This window comes from Capricornis sumatraensis, chromosome 15 (assembly GCF_032405125.1).
Source record: "Capricornis sumatraensis isolate serow.1 chromosome 15, serow.2, whole genome shotgun sequence".
Taxonomy (NCBI): Eukaryota; Metazoa; Chordata; class Mammalia; order Artiodactyla; family Bovidae; genus Capricornis; species Capricornis sumatraensis.
The window spans coordinates 13,750,387-13,774,734 of NC_091083.1; the positions used below are offsets into that span (position 1 = coordinate 13,750,387).

At 47.8% G+C, this 24,348-nt stretch overlaps 1 protein-coding gene across 1 annotated transcript in view; it reads right to left on the minus strand.

The window, feature by feature from the left end:
• Nucleotides 1–24,348, minus strand: part of KIF16B (kinesin family member 16B) — a 291,622-nt gene that overhangs the window by 122,228 nt on the left and 145,046 nt on the right. Inside the window, exons 16-17 of the mRNA XM_068986883.1 lie at nt 8,360–8,442; nt 5,189–5,277 (exon numbers count right to left, since the gene is read on the minus strand). Coding sequence (XP_068842984.1) covers nt 5,189–5,277; nt 8,360–8,442 — 172 coding nt within the window. The remainder of the gene's footprint in view (nt 1–5,188; nt 5,278–8,359; nt 8,443–24,348) is intronic.

Here is a 24,348-nt window from a genome sequence, read left to right on the forward strand (position 1 = left end):
AATGAAGAAATGAGATAGCATCTGCTTACGAGTACAGAGAAAACAATTCTCTGTTGTATTTTGGGCCATACATTTTAATCACAATCCTTATTCTAAGCACACCTATCAGAACCTGTAAAAATGTTACCTGCACACAGGTGCTGAAGAACATGCCAGCAGAACCTGAGCTGCCATCTCTCCTGCCCCATCCTGCCAAAGTGCATCTCCTCAAAGAACAGCCATCTGTTTACCAAAGCAAACTGCACACATCCTGGCTTGGTTTTCAGAGCACTCCCCAGGCCAGGCCCCGACCTGCAGAATCTTCTTACCTCTTCTAGCGCTCAGCACGACTCCTGCCAGCACTCACCTAGTTTCCTCCCCCAGAGCATCTACTCTGCAGGGCAAAACTTTCTCTTCCTGCAGACCTCTCAGGGCCCAGCACACAATCCAGTTCACTGGACATGATAGGACCTCCTCAAACAGAACTGAGGGGAGCGACCTGAGGTTCTGCCTGACGAGCGTCCAGGGCTAAATTTCTGCTCAGTGTTCGACCTGAGCTTTATTCTCCAAGATGACGCATCTTACAGACTTCCAGCATCTTCACATCCTCAGCTATGGAGAAGGAAGTGCTAGGTTAGATGGAGTCACCACCCAAGCCTCCTCAGAGCCCTGCTGTGCCTTCCACACCACCTCCTCCTGCCAGGGGCCCTGGCGACTCAGCACAGGCTGCGTGTTGCTACAACAATGAGACTGCACAGGAGACAGGGAGAAGCCCCCCTTTCCATTCATCCTGCGGCGCTTAACCTCGGTCACAGGTGTTTATATCTGCAAGGCTTCCCAGGTGGCTCAGTGATAACACACCTGCCTGCAACACAGGAGACGAAGGTTCGATCCCTGTGTCAGAAAGATCTCCTGGAGAAGGAAGTCACAACCCACTCCAGTATTCCAGCCTGGGAAATCCCATGGACAGCGGAGACTGGCAGGCTACAGTCCACGGGGTCGCAAAGAGTTGGACATGACTTAGTGACTAAATGACAACCAATTTACACCTGTTACATAAAAAAAGATCCAAACAACCCAGCGCAGCTTTATTCCTACTTTGTTTTGCCGAGTTCCTGGAGCAGATAAACTGTACAGGGTGTCTGCTTCCCATAAATCAGAGGCAGTGACTTTTCTCCAATTATGTTTTAATTTATGGGTCACAGTTCTCTGTAGCCAGTGGCAATTGGAGGGGGCAGCTAGAATCAGGGGAATGAAGGTATGATGAAGTATCAAGTCATCTGAGTTTGAATTGGTACAGATGAGCGCTGCAGAGGTGGCAGATACAAGATGCACGGATGAACGGGTCACCACAGCTGCGTCCACTCATCCAGCACTGTTTCCTCGGCCAACCACAGACCGATTCTCACTGTGTCCTCAGACTGCCTTGGCCCAAGTCTTCACTTCTTCATGAGGCCCTCTTCCCACTTTTGGCCTGAGGATCTTGAACATGAGCTTGAGGTTACTGCACCAGTTGCAGTGTCATTCTGGAACTGACCTGTGCCTCAGATACACATTCCTTTGCACGATGTGCCATTTTCCATTATCAGGAACACACGTGCCCAGAAGTAGTGAAAAACCTTCTCCCCCACAAAGGACATACACGAAGTGAAGGGAAAGTCACTCAGTCATGTCTGACTCTTTACAACCCCATGGACTATACCGTCCGTGGAATTCTCTAGGCCAGAATACTGGAGTGGGTAGCCCTTCCCTTCTCCAGGGGATCTTCCCAACCCAGAGATCGAACCCAGGTCTTCTGCATTGCAGGTGGATTCTTTACCAGCTGAGCCACAAGGGAAGCCCAAGAATACTGGCGTGGGTAGCCTATCCCTTCTCCAGGGGATCTTCCCAAACCAGGAACTGAATTGGGCTTTCCTGAACTGCAGGCGGATTCTTTACCAACTGAGCTATCAGGGAAGCCCCAAGGACATGTGTATCTCAGTATAAATTCATTCTTAATCTGTTTGCTAAACATTCATCAAGCCTGTTATGTGAATGACACTATAGAATATAGAAATTAGTAAGACCAGCCTCTGACCTCTAAAAATTTCCAACCTAATAGGAAAGTTACACGGACTGAACTCTCACCCTTTGCCAGCCCAGAGGGGTCATTCCTGCAGCTCTCACCTCAGAAGCAGGTCTGCCATCTGCCCAACTGTTTAAATCCGAAGCCTGGGACAGCCCTCAGTTCCATGATGCTCCATCTCCATGATGACCACCCAGACCCAAGCCGCTGGTACCTCCCACCTGGACTAAGGCAGCAGCTTTCTAAGTGGCCTCTCGCTCTACACCACCTTCTCCAAATGCTGCATGTACTAACATCTGCAGTAAATTAATCTTCATGTCCCTCTACTACTTAAAGACATCTAACAGCTCCCCAGCACTCTTTGGAAACAGCCAAACTCTTTCCGGGGGTCTCCAAGGCCCACATCAGCTGGCCCCCTGCCCTCCTGGCATCCCGCCCTCTGGTGACTGCACCCATCTGCTCTGCCCTCGCCCCACCTCCTGGCTGGATGCCACGTGCCTGCTTCCTCTTCCTTGCCTGGAGATACCTGCCCACTTCCGGTCACACAAGCATCATCCTCACTCCGCACGAGCCTTGTAAGAAATGTCCCCGCCTCAGGAGGCCTCTCCTGATCGCTCCATCTAGGACTGCCCGAGGCGGTCTACTTTCATCTCATTTTCATCTTCTACCGTTATTCATAAACGACCTGTGATGGCTGCTCCCCTGGAGCGACCTGTAAGCCCACCAGGGGTCTTATCGGGAACTGTGTCCCCAAGCGGAGAACCATGCCTGCTTCTCAGGAGGAGCTGAGAAAGGACCTGCTCACAGACAAGTGAGCATCACAAAGAACAAGACGAGGCTGCCAGAGATGGAGCGATGAGCCGTGAGACAGCCGCGGGAGGAGGGAAGTTAGGAACAGCACCCAGAGGAGTCCGCGTGTACTGCGCCTCAGGGCAGGCAGACGGCACCAGCAAAGGTACGCCAGGCTCTGGGACCAGCAGAGAAGCCCCAAAGGCATGACTGGCCCAGGCAGTCTGAGCGACGAAGCGGGACCCAAAACGGAATGGCTGGTGCCCAGAGCAAGGGGCGCGAGGGTGGGGTGGGGTCCAGCACGGATGATGGAGAGCTGAGCTGTCAACAGGGTGGGGCGGTTCACCGAGGCCTGGGATCTTAGGTTTCAGACCAGGAGAAATCACTGAAAAGTTCTGAGGGCGAAGCTCCTACATTCTGACCTACATTTCACAGACACTGAGAAAAACCACTTTAGCTTAAATACAAGCAAACAACAACAAAACAACATCACTTTTAAGAGAACAGCATAGTCTCCCGCGTTTGGAGGAGATCCCATCTGTAAGGCCTGGGAGAGCGGGGCCCACAGCTGGCAACACTGCGTCCCAGAGCTCAGGCAGAATGCAGATCACTTTCTGTTTTCAGAGGCATGGAACAGTCACATGTTACTGTCAAGCCTACTCAGAGTCGAAGCTGCCACCATCAAGGACAATGAAGCTGGAACCTGAATCCTGGGATAGGAAATGGGTTTCAAGCGGGGAGACGAATCCACCCATGTAAACACGCTACACACCCTAAAGACTCAAGCAGCCCCACAACACTGAACAGATGGGAACGTGCTTCTTGAATTGAAGACAACCCTAAACACCTGCGTGTTACATTAAACCCAAATAAAGTGAGCATGTGAAAGACGCAGTCTCAGTCATGGTAGGAAGCTGCTGCTAAAACCACAGGGAGGAATTAATTAAAGACCGACAACCTGATGAGCTTCCCAAGTACCAATAACCCAGCTGCTCTGAGACTGTTCTCATGTTTCAGGGGTCTTACCGATCACCAAGGGTTAGTCCAAGACAGATTTACCTAAACAAGCACAGCCCTTCTCAGTAACCCTGTCATAAGATGGAAAGGCTTCATGAACAGTGCTGGCAAGGGCTGACACAGAAGGGACCGGCCTGTGTGCACGTCCAGGAGTTCTGCAAGGAGAGAGGGCCCAGGAGTCTGCAGCCAGTGGCCTACTAACCAGACCTGGGCTCCAGCCTGCTTGCTGAGAGAAAGGAGAATCCAGAAACATGATGAAAGGCCCCGTCCCAGCTTTAAACTCCTACAACAGTGAAGAAAGTCCTTCTAGGCATGTCTACTGTCCACAAACAGGAGGACTGACCTGAGCTGAGGGACAAGATATTTAGACTTTGTGAGAAGAGCTGAGCTGGGGGCAATGGGCCATGGAACCGGTTCCCAGGTGGGAAACCGTGCCCCACGCAGGGAAAGGCAGATAGGAACAGAGTCAGAGCACAGGCTGGGAATCAGGCCAACCTGGGCTCACACCATGGCTCTGACCCTGAAATTGGCGAGCAAGCCTGTATGAACTCTCTACGTGTCAGAGAGAGAGAGTCGCTGTGACATACAGGAGCTGACGAAGGCGAGGCACTCAGGACAGTGTCTAGGATAGTGACAACCAACGGACCACCAGTTCTGGAAGATGGCAGTGCTGTCAGTTTTAACACATTTAGCTATGAGATTTACCTCCACCATTTTACATGAGATTCTCTTTGCAGGAAAGATAAAGTTATGGACTCTTCACAAACCTGGCAAGGACTCCAAAGTCCTTGCATCCACTTTTCTGTTTTGAGGCATTTTCATGACCATTTTGCGGATGGAACCATGGAGGACTCAGGCAATTAAGCTAACTGCTCAAGGTCACCAGCACCAAGTCCATGGAAACCACCACCGTGCGTGGACTCCGGCCTCCTAGAGACTGGGAGGAGTGAGCACGACTCCGTGGGCATCTGAAGCCCTAAGAACCAAAGTCGTTTCTGCGATTACACCACAGTTACAAAATGAAGCGAAAGTACCTGAGCCAAAGGGATCGTGCATGGAGCAATCCAAGTGTCAGCTCTAAAATATTAGACTGCTATGAAAACAAGAAGGAAGCCGTGATGAGCCTTACCCATGCTGATTCTTCTTGCAATAGGATACTCACACACAGTGAGCGCTGGAAAGGAACCTGAAAAATCGCTATGGCTGACTTGATAAAGGAGGGTTGAGTGCAGAAGCTTTATTTACCTGATTTTTTCCTTAAGTGACTTTAACGGGGTCGACAGAGCAAACACAACCACAGGGCCGACCCCAGAGCAGGCGACGCCGCTGTCCACTCACCCTGGGTTGTACAGCATGACGGCGGAGAGGTTCTCGCGGGACTTGGACAGGTCGCTCATGGACAAGCTGAGAGAGGACAGAAGGCCGCTCTAAGAGCAGACACAGGGCAGAGCGGTTACCTCGGCGGCAGGAGAAGGTAACTGCCCGCACGTCTCTCTCCTGGGGAGAGGCAGTGAGGGGCCCAGCACCCCCAGGAGCCCACACACAACTGCGCCCTCTGAGGACGGAAGCTGCGGCAGCCAGGCCCTAAGCTAACGCCAGCGGGGTCTCACCCCCGCACAGGAGCCGCTCAGCCCCAAGGGGCTCCCTGACCTGCTGCATCCAGGGAAGGGGGTGTCCTGGCATCCCTGGCACGCCCGTGCCCTAGCAGCAGCACCCACACCTGCTGAGTGACAAAGAGGGACGGGGAGGAGGAGGGAGACCAGGAGAGCGAACGCTGCGCCCTGCTCCCACAGAAGGTTACAGGCAGGCCTGCTTCCTTCCCTCTCCTCCCTGCAACAGGGTCCCCAAAGAGCCCTCCAGGGAGACCTGAGCTGAGCAGACAGGAGGCTCAGAGGCTGGAAGCAGCAGCCCAGATAAGGCTGAGGTGGGGACTGTGCTTTCTGGTTACTCCCACCTGGGTCACTGGGGACCCCGGCAGTCCTGGAAAAGCAGGCCGAGGCGTGGGGCTGAGTGACTCGGGGCAGGGGGCTGACACCCCGTGTGAGGGATGAGTGACTCGGGGCGAGTGGCTGACACCCCGTGTGAGGGGCTGTGACTCGGGGTGGGGGGCTGACACCCCGTGTGAGGGTCTGTGACTCAGGGTGGGGGGCTGACACCCCATGTGAAGGGCTGTGACTCGGGGAGAGGGGCTGACACCCCGTGTGAGGGGCTGTGACTCAGGGCGAGAAGCTGACACCCCGTGTGAGGGATGAGTGACTCAGGGCGAGGGGCTGACACCCTGTGTGAGGGGCTGTGACTCGGGGCGGGGAGCTGACACTCTGTGTGAGGGGCTGTGACTCAGGGCGAGAAGCTGACACCCCGTGTGAGGGGCTGTGACTCGGGGCAAGGGGCTGTGACTCGGCGCGGGTGCTGACACCCTGAGTGAGGGGCTGTGACTCGGGGTGGGGGGCTGACACCCTGAGTGAGGGACTGTGACTCGGGGTGGGGGGCTGACACCCTGTGTGAGGGGCTGTGACTCAGGGCGAGGAGCTGACACCCCGTGTGAGGGATGAGTGACTCGGGGCGAGGGGCTGTGACTCGGCGCGGGTGCTGACACCCTGTGTGAGGGGTCGTGTGACTCAGCGCGGGTGCTGTCACCCCGAGTGAGGGGCTGTGATTCAGGGTGAGGGGCTCACACCTCGTGTGAGGGGCTGTGACTCGGAGTGGGTGCTGACACCCTGTGTGAAGGGTTGTGTGATTTGGGGTGGGGGGCTGACATCCTGTGTGAGGGGCTGTGACTAGGGGTGGGGGGCCGACACCCTGTGTGAGGGGTCGTGTGACTCGGCGCGGGTGCTGTCACCCCGTGTGAGGGGCTGTGACTCGGGGCGAGGGGCTCACACCTCGTGTGAGGGGCTGTGACTCGGAGTGGGTGCTGACACCTTGTGTGAGGGGCCATGTGACTCAGGGCGGGGGCTGACACCCTGTGTGAGGGGCTGTGACTCAGGGCAGGGGGCTGATACCCTGTGTGAGGGGCTGTGATTCAGGGCAGGGGGCTGATACCCTGTGTGAAGGGCTGTGTGACTCAAGGCGGGGGGCTGACACCCTGTGTGAAGGGTTGTGTGACTTGGGGCGGGGGGCTGACATCCTGTGTGAGGGGTTGTGACTAGGGGTGGGGGGCCGACACCCTGTGTGAGGGGCTGTGACTCAGGGCACAGAGCTGATACCCTGTGTGAGGGGCTATGTGACTCGGCGCGGGTGCTGACACCCTGTGTGAGGGGTCGTGTGACTCAGCGCGGGTGCTGTCACCCCGTGTGAGGGGCTGTGACTCGGGGTGAGGGGCTGTGACTCGGAGTGGGTGCTGACACCCTGTGTGAAGGGTTGTGTGATTTGGGGCGGGGGGCTGACATCCTGTGTGAGGGGCTGTGACTAGGGGTGGGGGGCCGACACCCTGTGTGAGGGGTCGTGTGACTCGGCGCGGGTGCTGTCACCCCGTGTGAGGGGCTGTGACTCGGAGTGGGTGCTGACACCTTGTGTGAGGGGCCATGTGACTCAGGGCGGGGGGCTGACACCCCGTGTGAGGCGCCGTGTGACTCTGGGAGGGGGGGTTGACACCCCGTGTGAGGGATGAGTGACTCGGGTTGGGGTGCTGACACCCCGTGTGAGGGATGAGTGACTCGGGTTGGGGTGCTGACACCCTGTGTGAGGGATGAGTGACTCGGTGCAGGTGCTGACACCCCGTGTGAGGGGCTAGCACACCTGGGCCGGCATTCAGGGCTCAAGTCCCTGATCCCCACTTGCTGGCCACAGGACAGGCCAGGCTCAGTCTCTCCTCTCGCTCGTCTGTGACTTAGGGGTACCAACAGCCTCTGTGGACACAAAGTGGTTCACGGGGAGGCTCCGCACGGTGCCTGCCTCACAGACACCTCTGCTGCGACTTCACTGTCTTCCTCCGTCTAAGCTCAGCACGGTGCTCTACAGCTAGGCAGACGTCGCTCCCTCTCACCCCTTCCCTTCCCTCTCTGGTCCTTGGCCCACATCCCCATCTAGAGCTTCAAGCGCCCCTGGACGTCCCCATCCAAACAAGCTGCAACCTCTTCCGGTTGTTCAACTGTCCTAAACTCGCCCCATCTCTGCTTCACACCCCGATCAAAAACCCAACTTACTGGGAATGAAAATAAGCAGTGAGCAAAGTTTTGAATGAAAGTGATTCTGATGTAGAAGTAACTCTTTAAAACAGACACTCCCGAGTGGAGGGCACCCTCCACTTAATTTGAGAGCATGTCCACCCCCTTTCGGGGGATGGGGACGCAGGGCTGAAGAGGAGGCTGGAGAGCCGCCTGTCTCCTCCCACGCGGGACCTCACTCGCTATCCTACTCCACCAGCCCACCGTCCGCGGGGAAGCCCTCCCTGAGGGCTGGTTCCTGCCCCAGAAAGTCTAATTTCTGGAGCCAGAGCGGAGACCCCTCTTCTCCCACCCCTAGCCACCCCCGCAAAGTGGACTTGGCTCCCCGAGATCCCACGCTGCTCACCTTCCTCTTCTCCCTGAGCTTGGCGGCCTCCTTTGGGTGGTTAAAACGAAACATGTTGGTTCTTCCCAAGAGGATCATGGCACCTAAGAACGCACAGAAATAGCAATGAGTTTACCGTGAGCAACCTGGTCAGTGGAGGACACTCTAACATGGAATTCCACAGCTGAGATGGGATTCCCAGGAACAAGAGGAGGCTTTCATCCCAAAAGTCTGCTTACACAAGCCAATTCTAAACCTTCAAATGCTTTCATTTTTTTACAGCCAAGCGTCACAATATTTATGTCACCCAGGGCAGAAGTGAGGGGTTTAACTACTACAAAATCATACAAAACTTAAAACTTAATATACAAATAATTAAGACTTTTGACTGTTGAGAAGAAAAACAGAAAGCAGTTCACCAAAGAGATGTTGGGAAAGCAAACAAAGCGTAGGGTCACCAATTTAGAAAATGTTTATCAATGCCAATGAAAGCAAAAACTTTCTAAAGAAAAAACAGTGAAACTGCCAGTGCACAGGTCACTGTTACTAAAATCTCCCTCAGAATTTGACAGGAAAGAAAACGGGCATGAGGAGTGTCTATCTCCTGTAAAGACGCTGCCTCTTGCGAAAATCCTGCTAAAACTGAAATGGCTACATTAGACACACAAGGAGGGCTCCTTCTGACTGACAAGGGTCCACAATGTACAAAGGGCAGAAGGATGGAATGTAAATGCACAAGGGTAACAAAATCATTAGGTGGGGAGGCAACTTTCAGCTTGACTAAGCCAGTAAGCAAAAAGGCACTTTCTAAGGTCGGAGCTGTCCAAAGCTGGCACAGATGTCACAGGAAGCAGTGAACTCCCCGTCCCTGGAAGCATTTAAAAGATGTACTATCTGAGCTGGTCCCACTTCCCAAGTGACGCCAGTGGTAAAGAACCACTTGCCAATCAATGCAGGAGTCATAAGAGACGCAGGTTCGATCCCTGGGTCGGGAAGATCTCCTGAAGCAGGGCATGGCAACCCACTCCAGGATTCTTGCCTGGAGAATCCCATGGACAGAGTAGCCTGGTGGGCTACAGTCCATAGGTTGCCCAGAGTTGGACGTGACTGAAGCAACTTAGCACACAAGCACATATCACACCTAAGAGTCTATCAAGCCTTCAGTACAGACCCCATGTTCCATCTTTGCCCTGAAAATGAAGGCAACATATTTGTGAAGATAAGACATTTGTATGAGAAGTCTTCAACCATGAAGGATCAAAGTGGTGAGTTCAGGGTGCAGAATGGGGAGACAGACTCTGGCATCGAGGTCCTCTGCTGGGTCTCACAGGACAAGCAGAGGACAAGAGAGGTGCCCCATGTGAGGGTGACCGGGGACAGGAGCTAAGCCTGAGACTAAGGATGGGTCTCCAGAGTCTGGAGAAAGGAGAGTCAAGTCCAGCCAAAACACAGGACATCTGAAATAGCAGCAAGAACCCATATTGGACAGATGAGGTAGAAAGAGACCGCAGAGAACTAGCAGCCAGGATAAAGAATCTGCAACACAAAGGTCAAAGAAAAAAATTCAGGTCCTGGAGGTGTTTTGTGTATTCCACGCAAATTAAAAAGAAAAAAAAAAAATCAACAGTGAAAACTCCATAGTTGTCACATAAAAGTCTGAGTTTCTGGCTTCCCTTCAAAAATTGGGAGATCTGGTGTCAGGAGGTCAGTACTGTCACCGGGCTGCTGCCTGCTGCCTCCCCTGGACAGGGCACGTGACTTCTGGTTGGCCACAGCCATCCGTCTCTATTGGGTACCAGTTCCCCCTGGACCCTGAAGGTAGCATCGATATCCCACATAGCCACTCTGGAGCTTCAGACCAGCATATCCATATGCCTATTTCACGTACTATCTCAGAATCTCAAAGGAGCTTCAAATTCAATACAGTTAAAACCTAATGGGTTTGGATCATAACCAAGAGAGTAACCGAAGTACTTGTTCTGGTGACTGCTGTTATTTAGCAGAAATGGAGCCAAGAGGAGAAGGACACAGTTTGGGGAGACTCAGAAGGGCAGCAGTGGATATTATTCACTCAACAATCTGCTTATCCTCCTCACATAAAACTGCATTCATATATTTCCCAATTATGGAAAGGCACTGTGACCATAATGAAGAAAGGTGTTTCCCATGCCTTTTATGACTGGGACTCAAAACCGTGCACCACACAGAAAGTCAAAAATCAAACAGCCATACCCGGGATATGTGTATTTAATGCTCTTAAAGTGACATTAGAGATTAATAAGGCAATCTCATTTGAGGTGTTAATTACCTCTAATCGAATTTTTTTTCCTGTTAATCAAATGTTCAGCCATGCAAGCTGAAAATTGCAAAAATATGTTAATGGAAAAATAGGATAGTATTTCAGAGACATATTTCATATTGTATTAAATGAATGAAAATAAGCTTGCCACCCATGTATGTGCATGAAATACACATAAAAATCTCTTTGAGGAGTTACAAAAGAAAACAAAACCACCACTGACTATTCCTTGCTTCCATCCAAATAGTGTGTAAAAACTGCCTGGCACATAAAAGGGACTCTGTTTAGGCTGGTCCCTTCTCTTTCCTCCACTGCGTTCCTTTCCTGAACAAACCTACTGGCTGTGCTTCCTTCTCACACGATGCCGCTGTGCATCCGTTCACTCAACAAATACTGCGTGGGCACTTACTGTGTTCCTCACTGTGATAGGCACTGCGGTGAGGATGCAAGAGGAACGAGTTAGACACACGCCTTGTCCGTAGGGAGCTTGTAAATAAGGAGAGAGAGGTCACGTAGCAAACAACTTCACCAACAAACTCAGAGCTGCAATCGAAGGAGGCGCTGCCTCTGGCTCTTGGGCACCTGAGAACGGAGCGGGGCGCAGGGAGAGGTTACGGAAGGATGCCCTGCGGGAGGCAGTGCCTCAGACAAGCTCCCGGGGCTGGGGGGGCAGGAAGCAGATGCAGCAGAGACAGGAATAGACGCTGATGATGGGAGACACAGAAGCAGAAACCAGGGAGAGTACTGCCCAAGACGAGACTTGAGAGGGAGGGAGGGACAGAGCACACGGAGTCACTCAGCACACAGGGAGGCGCCTTGGATTTCATGTCCAGGCAACAGGAAGACCCTGAAGGCCTTTGTGCAGCAGCAGCATCATGTGACTGGACTTGAGTTTCAAGTCCAACTCTTTCTACTGTTTGAAAAATGAACCAGAGAGCAAGAGGAGATGTAGATAAACAAGGCAGGTGACTACTGCAGCTGTCTGGGTCAAAGATGCGGGCGGCTCAGAACTGGGTGGGAGGGAGGCCTAAGAGGAAGGGAAATGAACAGACTGGGAGACACCTGGAGATAACATGGCCAGGACTCATGCTGGGCGAGAGACAGGGACCAGGAGGTGAGGAAGACAGCTCTTGGCTAGGCTTTGCTGTAACTAGCTGGCTAGGGAGCCATTCACACCGAATGAGAACACCTGAAAAGGATCAAACTCAGGTTGGGGCAGAAATACTGAGTTTGGTTTTAGACATAATGAATTTGAGATGCCTTTTGCAGGTAGAAGGGCGTGAAGCTCCAGAAGAAAGGCTGGGAGCTCTCTCAATCTGTCCATCTACCAACCTACCCACCTTCATACCTACTTACTCATATACATATATACACATATACACATGCGTATTTTTGATAATCTGGTGCTCTGTGCTAAAATATAGAATATTTTACGATGTTTTCCTGATATTGGCAAGTATACTTTTGAAAGAACCCCTGGTTTTTGTCAAGTACATTCTGTTGAATGATGGAAATTAAGAAATTTAGAAAGTTGGAGGATTAAGAATTGCTTTTTAATCCTAACAATAACCAAAAAAATTTACATATGAGATACAGACCTCAAAATATATAGACACATGGCTATACACACATACATATGTATATCTCTAGCCAAGGAGCTGTGCATATACACATGTACATACAAACACATGCATCTCTACGGATGCTAGGCAGATATGTGTACATACACATGTGCATATGTGTGTGCGTGCGTGAGAGTGTGCTACATCTCTTTCTATACATGAGTCATCTCTAACAAAGGAAGCCACAGCTGTGGGAAAGTCACCTGAGGAGAGGACAGAAAGGTGGGAACCGAGAGAGCCCAATGCCGAGTACCTAAAGGAACTCAGCTTGTAACGGCTGAGTAGAAGAGGATGAACCCCTACAGTAAACAGAGAAGGGCCATCAGAGGGGAAGAAGGAAAACCTCAGAAGCCAGGGAAGTCATGGTCGAGGTCTCCCGAGTGCACAGCTCATTCAAGAAGTTTGTGTATTCTTCCGTATACTTGACACATGAATCAACTACACTTCAATAAACAAAACAGAAAAAGAAGCTGTCTGTGTATGAAGAGAAAGAGAGTTCGTGGTAGCTGGAGCAGGGAGATAACAGATCCCGTGGGATATTTTTGTTTAAAGGAGACTTGCGAGTATATTTAAAAAGCAAAGAGCTGAAGGGAAAGAGGCAACGAAGGAATGGATGACAGCGACTGGCTCTGCAAGGCCTTCGTAAGAGACCCGGCGCCTGTGTTCCGCCTGCATAAACCCTCAAGGGCTCGGCACCCTCATCAAGTCCTCAACACTTCCTTCTAGATCTCAAATTTTCTATGATTGACTCCTTCATCTGAGGTTAACGCGATTAACCACAGCAGATGGACTTTCTGTGATGCACTTAATGTGCATGTTCAGAGTATAGCTAAACCTCCTTGAAATATATGATGGCATCTTGGAGATCCTGTTAAACACTTGAGGACAGACAAATCCCAGGTAGTCTTAAAAGGGGATAGAGCAGAAACAACATTATAAAAGGTAGACAAAGATGCTTGTTAACAGCAAAAACAGCTTTACTGACGTCTCTTGTGAACGAAACCACTGAACAAGGCTTCATAGGAGACTTTCTATCTTAATATTTCAGGCACGCTGAAAAAAATTAATCACGTACACATTTCTAGTGATTTCTAAGGAGTGTCGTGATAATAATCATTAATATCACTATTAATTACGGTCCTCAAATTTCATGTGAGATTTTTCTAATTCTACAGCCCAAATAAATCAACTGTTTGAAATCAAATGGTGTCAAATAAATATTTCTGAGGCGATGGTGTTTGAATTATTTCATTCTGAGTTACTATTAATAAAAACACAGAAAAGAACTGTATTCCCAAAAGGGCATGGTCAAATGTAATATGAGCTTCCTGGCCAAAAAGCAGGGAACCATTTGAAACTGCTTCAGGGCTCCAATTTCTGCATTTAATCCTAGTTCTGAAAGCCCCACCTCAGCAACTTCCTCCCCAACATACACACAATATAACACCTTGCTCAACCACACTCAGTGAAGGACAGGTATTCATTTTCGATACAACAGTCAGAAAAGCAGGGTGTGATGAGGGGGTGGGAGGGAGGCCCAAGGGGTAAGGGATATATGTATACTTACGGCTGACTCACAGTGTTGTACAGCAGAAACCAGCATAATACAGTAAAGCAATTACCCTTCAATTAAAAATAAATTTTAAAAAAGTTTAAAGATAAAAAAAGAAAAGAAAAGCTCTTGTCTGGAAAAATTTTCTGGAATGCTATCACATGAAAAGTTGAGTGAGGCAGACCAGGTGAAGCTCTTATTTCCTAGTTCAAGCTAAAATAAACTTTCCTTGTATATGATAATTTTAAGTCATATAAAAGATCTTTAAAATACTTAACACTGAAATAAGTTAAGATGACAGCACCAATTGGGGGATCTGACAGAGTCTCATCTCCACTAACGTGCCAATACTTAAGAACATCTGACGTAACATGTCCTAGGTTTGGACTCTTGTAACATTGGCTTTTAAGACACCTGAAATACAGCAATTTCCCTCCATCTCAAAAATGGTTTTGGGCAGCAAGACAGGGAAGACTTAAGATTTGTCATGGTGCCGGTGGAGGGTATGCAATTCTTACATGAATACTAACAAATTCTTACAGGTCACATGGCTTGGGGCTGACAGCTGGCTCAGGTGAGTGACTTGCACTGGGCATCAAGCAGAGCAGGTATAAAGCTTGTCATCAGATGGCCCATTAGCATCTGTGAAGGATGTAAATGCATGTGACACCTTACCAAAAAGCCACCTGGGCCCTGTACTCTCCTTTTCAATGTTTATACTCAAATGTGGATTTGCAACTTCCTGCTGTAGATAAACCACTTTTTTACTTTATCTTTTTTCACTTTGTCTCAGTTGTGTCAGACTCTTTGTGACCTCATGGACTGTCCAGGGAATTCTCCACACCAGAATACTGGAGTGGGTAGCCTTTCCCTTCTCCAGAGGATCTTCCCAACCCAGGGATCAAACCCACGTCTCCCACATTGCAGGCGGATTCTTTACCAGCTGAGCCACAAAGCAAGCCCAAGAACACTGGAGTGGGTGGCCCATCCCTTCTCTAGGGATCTTCCTGACCCAGGAATCGAACCAGGGTTTCCTGCATTGCAGGCGGATACTTTACCAACTGAGCTATCAGGGAAGCCCCCTGTTCACTTTTGGTGAAGTGAAAATTGCAAATTAGATTCTGGGACTCTGGAGAATAAAGAAAACTGATTTTCGGTCTTCATTATTGAGATTTCTAGCCAAATAATCGACAAGGATCATTTGCTCCAACTGTGTACGCAGGTTCAGTGTGAAGCTTTATAAAATTTCAAGATGTGCCAGTGCCATCCCTGCCAAAGCAATCTTCAGTGGCATGTGCGTGGGTGTGGGGTGAGTGGGAGATGAAACTTTTCCTCTTAAAACCTCGGGGGAGATACAGTAGACAATAAAATATTCGATTCCGCAGCACTGAATGGAAGACAGGACACTAAGTGGTCAAACTCTCAGCACAGTGGCCCTTCACCATCCAGAACACCGCCTCCCCCCACCCCAGGGAGACCAGTGTCCGGGACGCTCAAGTCCCTTATGCAGAAGGGCCTAGTACCTGCATATACCTACAGACAGCCTCCTGTACACTTTACATTACACCAGCTTACTTAGAGTATCTAACAGAATGTAAATGCTATGTAAATAGTTGTAAATACAATGTAAATGATATGTAAATAACTCCCAGAGCATGGAAAATTTCAAGTTTTGCTTTCTGGAACTTTTTCCCTGAATAGTTTTAATCTGCAGTTGTTGGCTGGATTCACTGGGATGCAAAACCACATACAGAGGGCTGACTGTCATTTTCTTTCCATTCATACCTAGTAGGTCATACTCTCTGTTACCAGCAATACAGCTTACTCTGTCAGTAACGATCTCAACTATTCAGCTCTTGCTTCCAACACCCACCAAGCTGTCCACATTCTAGCCTTCCTTCCAAAATGCCCCCTTCTCCCCTCTCCCTAAACACGGACAGTCTCCTAACTGCATCAGCTCCTTTTCTTTACGGCTCACCCTCAAGCCTCCTCTGGACTACATAAAAACTGGGCTGTCCTTCACCTCCATGAATACGTTCTTGTTCCCCTGACTGGTGAGCACCTTCTGCAGAAAACCCACGCCACCAGCCTGGGATGGTGTGCTACCCCCTGCCAAACCGGGAGTGCTCCAAACCTGCCAAGACTCAGCAGGCACGGCTGCTTGTTCTCCCGCTCCTCTGCTCCCCACCTCACCCACTCTCCAGCCTTTAGATAACTCTTCACTAGACTCTTTGGCCCAAGTCTATCTAAGTCACTTTTCACCAAGGACCATTATGACAAATTCATTCATTTCGGAACTCAGCTTTGGGTAAATCTCTTTCTCATCGGTCTGAAGCTGCTCTAGAGGGCAAGTTTTGGTTCTGCCCAACGTGGAGCAGCACCCTCCGCCTCAGTTGTGAGCGATCACGAACAATAAATGTAATGATTCAGACAAGAGAAGAGAAGGGTTTAAAGGAACTGACAAACGGTTGTCTCCTGGGCCAAAGCCTGGGGCAGGAATGTGTGGTTACCCTCGGTCTTCATACTAGAGTGTGCATCGGAGTCACCTGAAGGACTTATGGGGTCAAAAAAATCTAGATTGCTGGGCCCATCCCCAGATGTTCTGATTGGGTGGGTCAGGGATGGGGCCTAGGAAACTGCATTTTGAAAGGCTCCTGGGTAATGCCGACTGTGCTGATCTGGGGACACACTAAGAGCCGCTGGCTTTGGGCATAGTCTTTAAGAATAGTTAGGTCTCTGATGCTCAACAGTCTCTACTGAAGGAATCATACACGTGCAAGTGACAGGTGTCAGCTTTGCGGATCTCCAATTAGAGGAAGACATCTAATGACAGCTTAAGGGCAAGTGCAAGGGAGTTGAAGGGGAGATGAGACAGTGTGATCTGCTGGCTTTTTGTGAAGTGTGGAAGGTCTCCTCTGTTCTCCAGACAGCTTGGCTAAACTGCTCGAAAATTCATCTCCCTTTCTAGTTGCACTAAAATTCTTTTGTAATTTGTCACTGAACAATTCACAGCAGCCCTTCAGCAGATGAGAATGCTATCAAGGCTCCTGAGCGCCACGCCACCTGCTCCCTCCAAGAGCTGGAATACACACAAGTACATTCTGGCGCTGAAGCATGGCACATTCAAATGCACCAAAGGGTGAAGTCCCCGGACGGACTTGCTGCAGCACTGCTCACGGGAGACGTGAGCGTGCAATGGCTCTGACAAACCAGCAAGACCAGCGGAGTCCACTGATGTTGAATGGAAAATTCATTACGTTTAGCGACTGTCACCTTTAATATATGCATACTGGACTAAAAAGAAAAAAATAATTAAAATAAGAAAGAATAGTTCCTAGAAATTATAGGACAAATGTTGAAATACATTTTTAATGATACCTCATTTGTTTTTTGTACATTTCATATTAAACATATGAAAAAATGGAAGAAAAAAAAAAAAAATCTAAGGTCTGAGACTCTATCAAAAACAACTCAAGGCCCAGGGATTAGACATCTGAGTCAACGCATTCTCTGGCAAAGGCCCCCTCTTTCTATGGAATCATGGGAGTGAGGGAAACTACACTTCATAGAACACATCCATTGAAGAGCAAGGGTCGATGTGATGCTGCAAATCCTACCACTGTCCCTAGAAGGACCCAAGAAAGAGGCGAAAAGCTTCAGGTGCAGCGTTCTAGACATATACATGTCACCACAGTTACTTTTCAGAGTATTAGCAAATACTTTTCTTTCTAATGACTTTACCAGATTAAAACATTCCTATAATTAAGGCTCATGCGAAGAGTTGACTCATTGGAAAAGACTCTGATGCTGGGAGGGATTGGGGGCAGGAGGAGAAGGGGACGACAGAGGATGAGATGGCTGGATGGCATCACTGACTCAATGGACGTGAGTTTGAGTGAACTCCGGGAGTTGGTGATGGACAGGGAGGCCTGGCGTGCTGCAATTCATGGGGTTGCAAAGAGTCGGACACGACTGAGCAACTGAACTGAACTGAACTGATCAGATAATTAAGGCAGAGGAACTACTATTTACGCAATCTGAATGAAGTGAAGGCAGTTGACTGATACAGGTAAAAAAATTTCCCTTGCCATGGTGACAATCTGCTAAACACAGATAAATCTTCTATTAGTTGACATTCACAAGTGTCTTAAGTGATTTTTATAAGGAAATGGGAATTACTACATGATGTGCTCTTTTATGGCACAGCCTAACCAGCACATTTCCAAATGACTACTAATATACTGATGAAAGAGACATTTAAATACCAAGTATCAGCAATATTTACTGGGGCTTCCCACATGGCTCGGTAATACAGAATCTGCCTGCAACGTAGGAGACGTGTGATCAACCCCTAAGTTGAGAAGATGCCCTGGAGAAGAAAATGGCAACCTCCTACAGTATTCTTGCCTGGGAAATCTCAAGGACAGAAGAGCCTGGCAGGCTACAGTCCACAGAGTCACAGAGAGTTGGACACAATTGAGTGACTGAGCATGCAAGCACCAGCAATATACTGGTGGTGGTGGTTTAGACACTAAGTCGTGTCCGACTCTTGCAACCCCATGGACAGAAGAGCCTGGCAGGCTACAGTCCATGGGATTCTCCAGGCAAGAATACTGGAGTGGGTTGCCATTTCCTTCTCCAGGGGACCTTCCCAACCCAGAAATCGAACCCGGGTCTCCTGCATTGTAGGCAGATTTTTTACCAACTGAGTTACAAGGGAAGCCCAACAATATACTAGAGACTGGTAAAAAGATAGGAAGCTGCTAGTGAACCAGAAATCCAGTCAAACGCAGAGTTAACACAGTTAAATCATGTTATATTTTAATATCTGTAGTCTCTGTTCTTGATACCTTTACGTAAAAATAGTCTCATGAAAAAAATGTTTTTTAATTTTTTAAAAAATGGCTTCATGAGTAAAAGCCAAGGTCATTTTTGGAGTATGAATACCCTGCTGTTTTTAATCTATGTCCTTGTTATTATTAGGTTTTAATAAAGTGCATATACCTTTTGAGGAGTTTGGTTTTTTCTTTTCCTTTAAAAATAAAATCTTATAGCTGAACATCCTCCTGAATTCCTGCCTGATTAAGCCCCTCCCCACTTCTCTCCAAAGATTAACACTATTCTAAAATAGGCATGTGTCCGTAAGATCCAGCAATCCCACTCCTGGGTATATACCCAGACAAAGCCACAGTTCTAAAAGATACATGCACCCAACGTTCATAGCAGCACCAGTTACAATAACCAGCACGTGGAAGCAATCTAAATATCCATCGGCAGGTGAACAGGTAAACAGAGATGCGGTACCTACATAAAATGGAATATCACTCAGCCATTAAAAAGAATGAAATAATGCTATTTGCAGTAACATGGATGGACCTAGAGAAAAACAAATGCCATATGATATCACTTGGAGGTAGAATCCAAAATACTATACAAATGAACATATGTATGAAATGGAAACAGACTCACGGCATAAAGAACAGACTTGCGGTTGCCAAGGGAGAGGGGAGTAAAGAAGGGATGGCGTGGGAGTCTGGGATTATTGAATGGATAAATAACAAGGCCCAACTGTACAGCACAGAGAACTATATTTAATATCCTGTGACAAACCATAATGGAAGAGAATATGTAAAAGAATACATATGTATAACTGAGTCACTTTGCTGTATAGCAGAAATTAGATACAACAGTGTAAGTTAACTATACTTCAACAAAATTTTTGAAGAAGTAGGCATGTGTCTCGTTCATATCTTTTTATTTTTGCTACATGTTTTGTAACCACAAACAATATATCATATTTTCTCTGTTTAAAAAACATGTTCCAGTTCTTACTTTAGTAATCTTCAAAAAAAAAAAAAAAAAATTCAAGAAAATTTAAATGGAGAATTCGAACCCTTAATTTTCCGAAGAAAAATAGTGTTTTTCCCTTGAAGGGATCTTACAGTCTTAAAGTGTGCAGGTTTTTTTTTTTTAAGTTACCATTTTACCTCTCTTCCGTAATGTCCTGAAACATAAAGTTGGCTCACATTTCTCTGCCCTAAGACCTACTGTGGCATTTATATTCAATGCACTGTGTTTTAATGCTTTAGCATTTTTCTGTCAATTTCATTGACATCCACACTGAGAAAGCTGCTGAGCAACACAGTAGAATTCCAGAGGAACTCAGCCCGTCAGGTCTGAAAACCATGCCACCAGGGTAGTAAAACAATTAAGAGTGCCCCGAAGGGGAAGATAATCCTGACAATTCAGGTTAACCCTGAATGCCAATTAGGATTCCTACTTTCCTAGGACAAGTCATAGCTTCAATATGAAGTTCGAAAAGTTAGTTCTAGCCATTCCCAAAACTCAAATATGCATATTTTTCAGATGGACTTTATAAGTTTTAAGATTTAAAAACCACTTAATGAAAACACTGCACAGGAGACACATTTATTATTTACCTTCCAAGCTCCATTCCACAAGAGAACTAGAGACATAATCATCACTATATAAACAGATGGCAATGGAATGATGAAGGAGTAACGCTATTAGATAGCATCCCGGACTCAATGGACGAGAATGTGAGCACACTTGGAAACTTGGCGTGCTCTGGTCCATGGGGTCACAAAGAGTTGGACATGACTTAATGACTGAACAACAACAATGGAATTATATGCCATTTCCATGACCTAAATGAATAAGCTAGTAATTTTTACAGGATGATGGGAAGATAACTCCAATACTAAATACTAAATTTTAGGCTGTTCACATATGAAACAAGATATGCTCTAAAAAGTCCCCTTTTCAGTATGGTGTTTAGAATTCTGGAATCATTTTCTCACAAAAACATCACTACACAGAACACTCAGCTTCCAGGAAAATCCACAAGAGACTAACCCATAACATGGCAGGTGGTCACTGGAATCCCCTCAGCAGCATTCTCAGCATCCAGTGGCCAGGACTGCGGGTGCTGTAAGTTCTAGAAGCTCCAGGGAAACACGGCTGGAGCAGGGAATGCACAGGAGGAGACTGCCTGATGGCCGGACAACAGAGCCAGGTAGATCCAACAGCTGACACTGACACCCGTGGGCTGTTTGTACTCAAGCACTGCTCACGCTAAAGAATGTCCCCAAACCAACCCCAACTATAACTCCTTCTCTAACTCCCTGAGAGTGATTCCACAAGCACACCAGGCTGCATCTGGAAGAACAATGCACTCAGAAGTCCTGGCGCCAGACAACAGAATTCTGTGGGCCTCTTTTCCACCCAGTTTTAAGTCAATATCTTCCTTTGTGCCCAAAATGATCAAAATAGATGATTATAGAATGAGTATAAAAACGGGTTTTTTCCTTTCTGTTTTTGAGCAGTTAATGTATACAGCTATGTTCAGAATTTTGTATACATGAATAACCACAGTTCAACAAGTACATAAATTAAAAATCTTCAAAGTTTTATTGGAGAAAATAGATGAAAATTCAAATATGAGAAGAGGCATAGTGAATAAACCCAAGTGTCAAGATGGAAATACATTTTTTTTTTTAATGTGAGCAAACTGAATGAAATTAGAATCTTAACTTCTCAAAGGACATTTTAGTACAACAAAACAATTCAAAAATTTCTTTGAAAAAATTCAGAGGCATGAATAGCAGAAAAACTACCCAGATAAAAACAGACATTATAGCATATTTTAAGTATTCTAGGACTGATGATGAAGCTGAAACTCCAATACTTTGGCCACCTGATGCAAAGAGCTGACTCATTTGAAAAGACCCTGATGCTGGGAAAGATTGAGGGCAGGAGGAGAAGGGGCGGCAGAGGAGGAGATGGTTAGATAGCACCCCCAACTCAATGAACATGCATTTGAGCAAACTCTGAGAGATAGTGGAAGACAGGGAAGCCTGGCATGCTACAGTTCATGGGGTCACAAAGAGTTGGACACAGCTTAGCAACCGGGTAACAACAGCAACATAACACATTAAGCATTGAAACTGTGTGATAAAGGCACAAAAGTAGAAACACAGAGTCCTGGAACAAAGTAGAGAGACAAGAAATAGACATGACTTTTTAGTTTTGGTAAACTAAGTTTCTTCAAAGGGAGGTGGTGGGAAGGTTTATGCTAATGGTATACCAAGATGGGGAAAAATTAAATTACATCTACACTTTATACACCAGTGAACCTCAGAAGCATGAGCGATTTCAAAATGATTCCAGAAGTGTACTCATGCATTAACAAGGATACTGAAAACCAGTACAAGTTGCTTATAAAATTCTGTAACAGTAAACACAGTCATCGTCACAAGGGCACCTCCCTCTGACCTAACTGAGGGAGACGCAGCCAGCACAGAGGTCTCTGCTGGACATGGAGACACCACCCTCGCCTCTCATCATGACCCCTGCACCACCCTGCTGCCTGAAGCAACAGCAGCAGGACCCTCACCTGAGGTCCTGAGGCCCTGACAGAGGACAGCCAGGTGGTCTGGCTGTGGTCCAGATCCAGTTACAGAATTCATTTGCGGGGTCATCTGTCAGCTGCGTGCCCTCTAGTTAGCCCTGCTGTTCACACGAGGGCCTGTGTGTTCCCAGGCAGGGGCTGCCACTGAAGAGCCTTACATGGTGATGTCTTGTCTGCCAGGCAGTTATGGTGACTTTCTGGGCCCAGGGCAGAGACAGCTTCTCACCACGATTAACAGCACTGCCTGGCAAGCACTGCTGCCCTTATTGCCAGGGCCGCTGTCCTGGCTGCAAAAGAGCAGGGAACGCTGCTTTGGTGATGATCACCAGGCTCTCACTGCGTCCTCTGTTTGGGCTGGTCACCTACTCCTGCTGACCCTGGGTCTTTCTGGCCAGTTCCAGGGCACCAGCTATCTCCCAAGCTCAATTAACCTTGAAACTGAAAAATACTGAGAGTGAAAAGTGATGGAGACATCAACGGCTAGATGAATGGGTGGATGATTTGGAGATGGTCCATGGGCGGGTGCTCCATCAGCTGGTTTTAGAATGTCTGCAATGGACTCTATGTACCTCCTAAGAAAGCATGATCACCTCTGTCCATGCTCCATGCCCTTTGTTTCTCAGATAACTCCTTGCAACTGATTTCTTGTATAACTTCACTAACACCGATAAAACTACATGCTTTCCAGACCCCATCTGTACAATTCCTATATCACAGACACATTATAGTATGTAGCATGAAAAACTATAAAAACTATGTATAATATACCAAAAAGAGCTTAAGATATAATTGTAAGGCCGGACCCCGGCAGCCATGATGGGCTGCCTCTCTCCCGCGGGCAGGAAAGTCCCTAACGGAAGGATCCTCCCAGATCCCGAGGCACACTTCACCAGCTAAAACAATCCCCACCCCAGCCGCGTAAAGGACCTATCAGCCCACAACACCTCGACCTAACGACCTATCCAAACCCCCATCTACTAACCGTACCTTTTTTGGCGATCTTGCCAGACCATCCCTCACAACAAACGTATATAAACCACTCCCCAACATGGTCCAGGCGCGGACTTCCTCGACCTGCCTCATTCGGGTCCGGGAACCCCACCCATTAGCGCTTCACCATTAAAGCCTGTCAGACACTTTTTGGTGTTCTGGTCGTCTTTTACCTAACAATAATGTCGACATCTTTCTTCCTCTCCTTCTTGCAAAGTTCAGTACAAAAGCCATTAGACAGGGCCGGACAAAGCAAGCATCAGACTGGGAAAGGAAGGCCGTTTCGGCGTGAGGTGAGGAAGGTGTGTCTGCCCTAGAAGGGCGAGTGCACTGGTGGCCTAGCATGGGGCGTCAGCCTGAGCAAGAAGAGGAGGGTCCTAGAATGAGGAGAGGGCAGAAGTGATGGGGTGCTGGTTACAGAACAGGAGTCCAGTTCATCACCGCCAAAAAAAGGGGCTACAAATAAGAAAAAGCAGAAAACTAGAAAGAATTCTATGGTGCTGGGTTGGAATTAGAAGTATTGGCATGAACTCCTGGTTAGAAATACAGGTACTGAAATACAGATATTTCAATGTATCAATATAAACAGATACAGAAGTATAGTTGTATATGTTATACACACACACATTTTTCCTAACTCTGATGTGAGCAGCAACACTTCAATGAGCAATGAGCACATCAAGTGCCCAGATCTTGGTTTTTAAATCCCACTCTCCACTAAAAGGAAGCAGAACTGGCTGACTCCAGAAAAGTAAAAGATGAGCCTGGAATACCTCATCTGTCGGAAAGGAAGGAAGTAATCACAGACAACAGGGACAAACCAAAAGAACAACAGAAAAAAAACAACTTGAAAGGATTCCCAAATCCAGGACAATCTGAGCATCAAAATTAGCAATAATAGAAAATGACCAAACTTACCAATAAAATAGCAACACATGTAACCTTGCTGATTTAAATAAATGAACAAATAAATAAATAGCAATAAAAGAAAGCTCTTTCTTACAGTAAAAAGCCAACTGATAAGTGTAGAAAGAAAATCAGCACTTGGCAGCCATCAGAATAAAAATTAAATCAGACCATGTCCCCTCCTCAAAAAACCCCAACTGATCTCAAAAC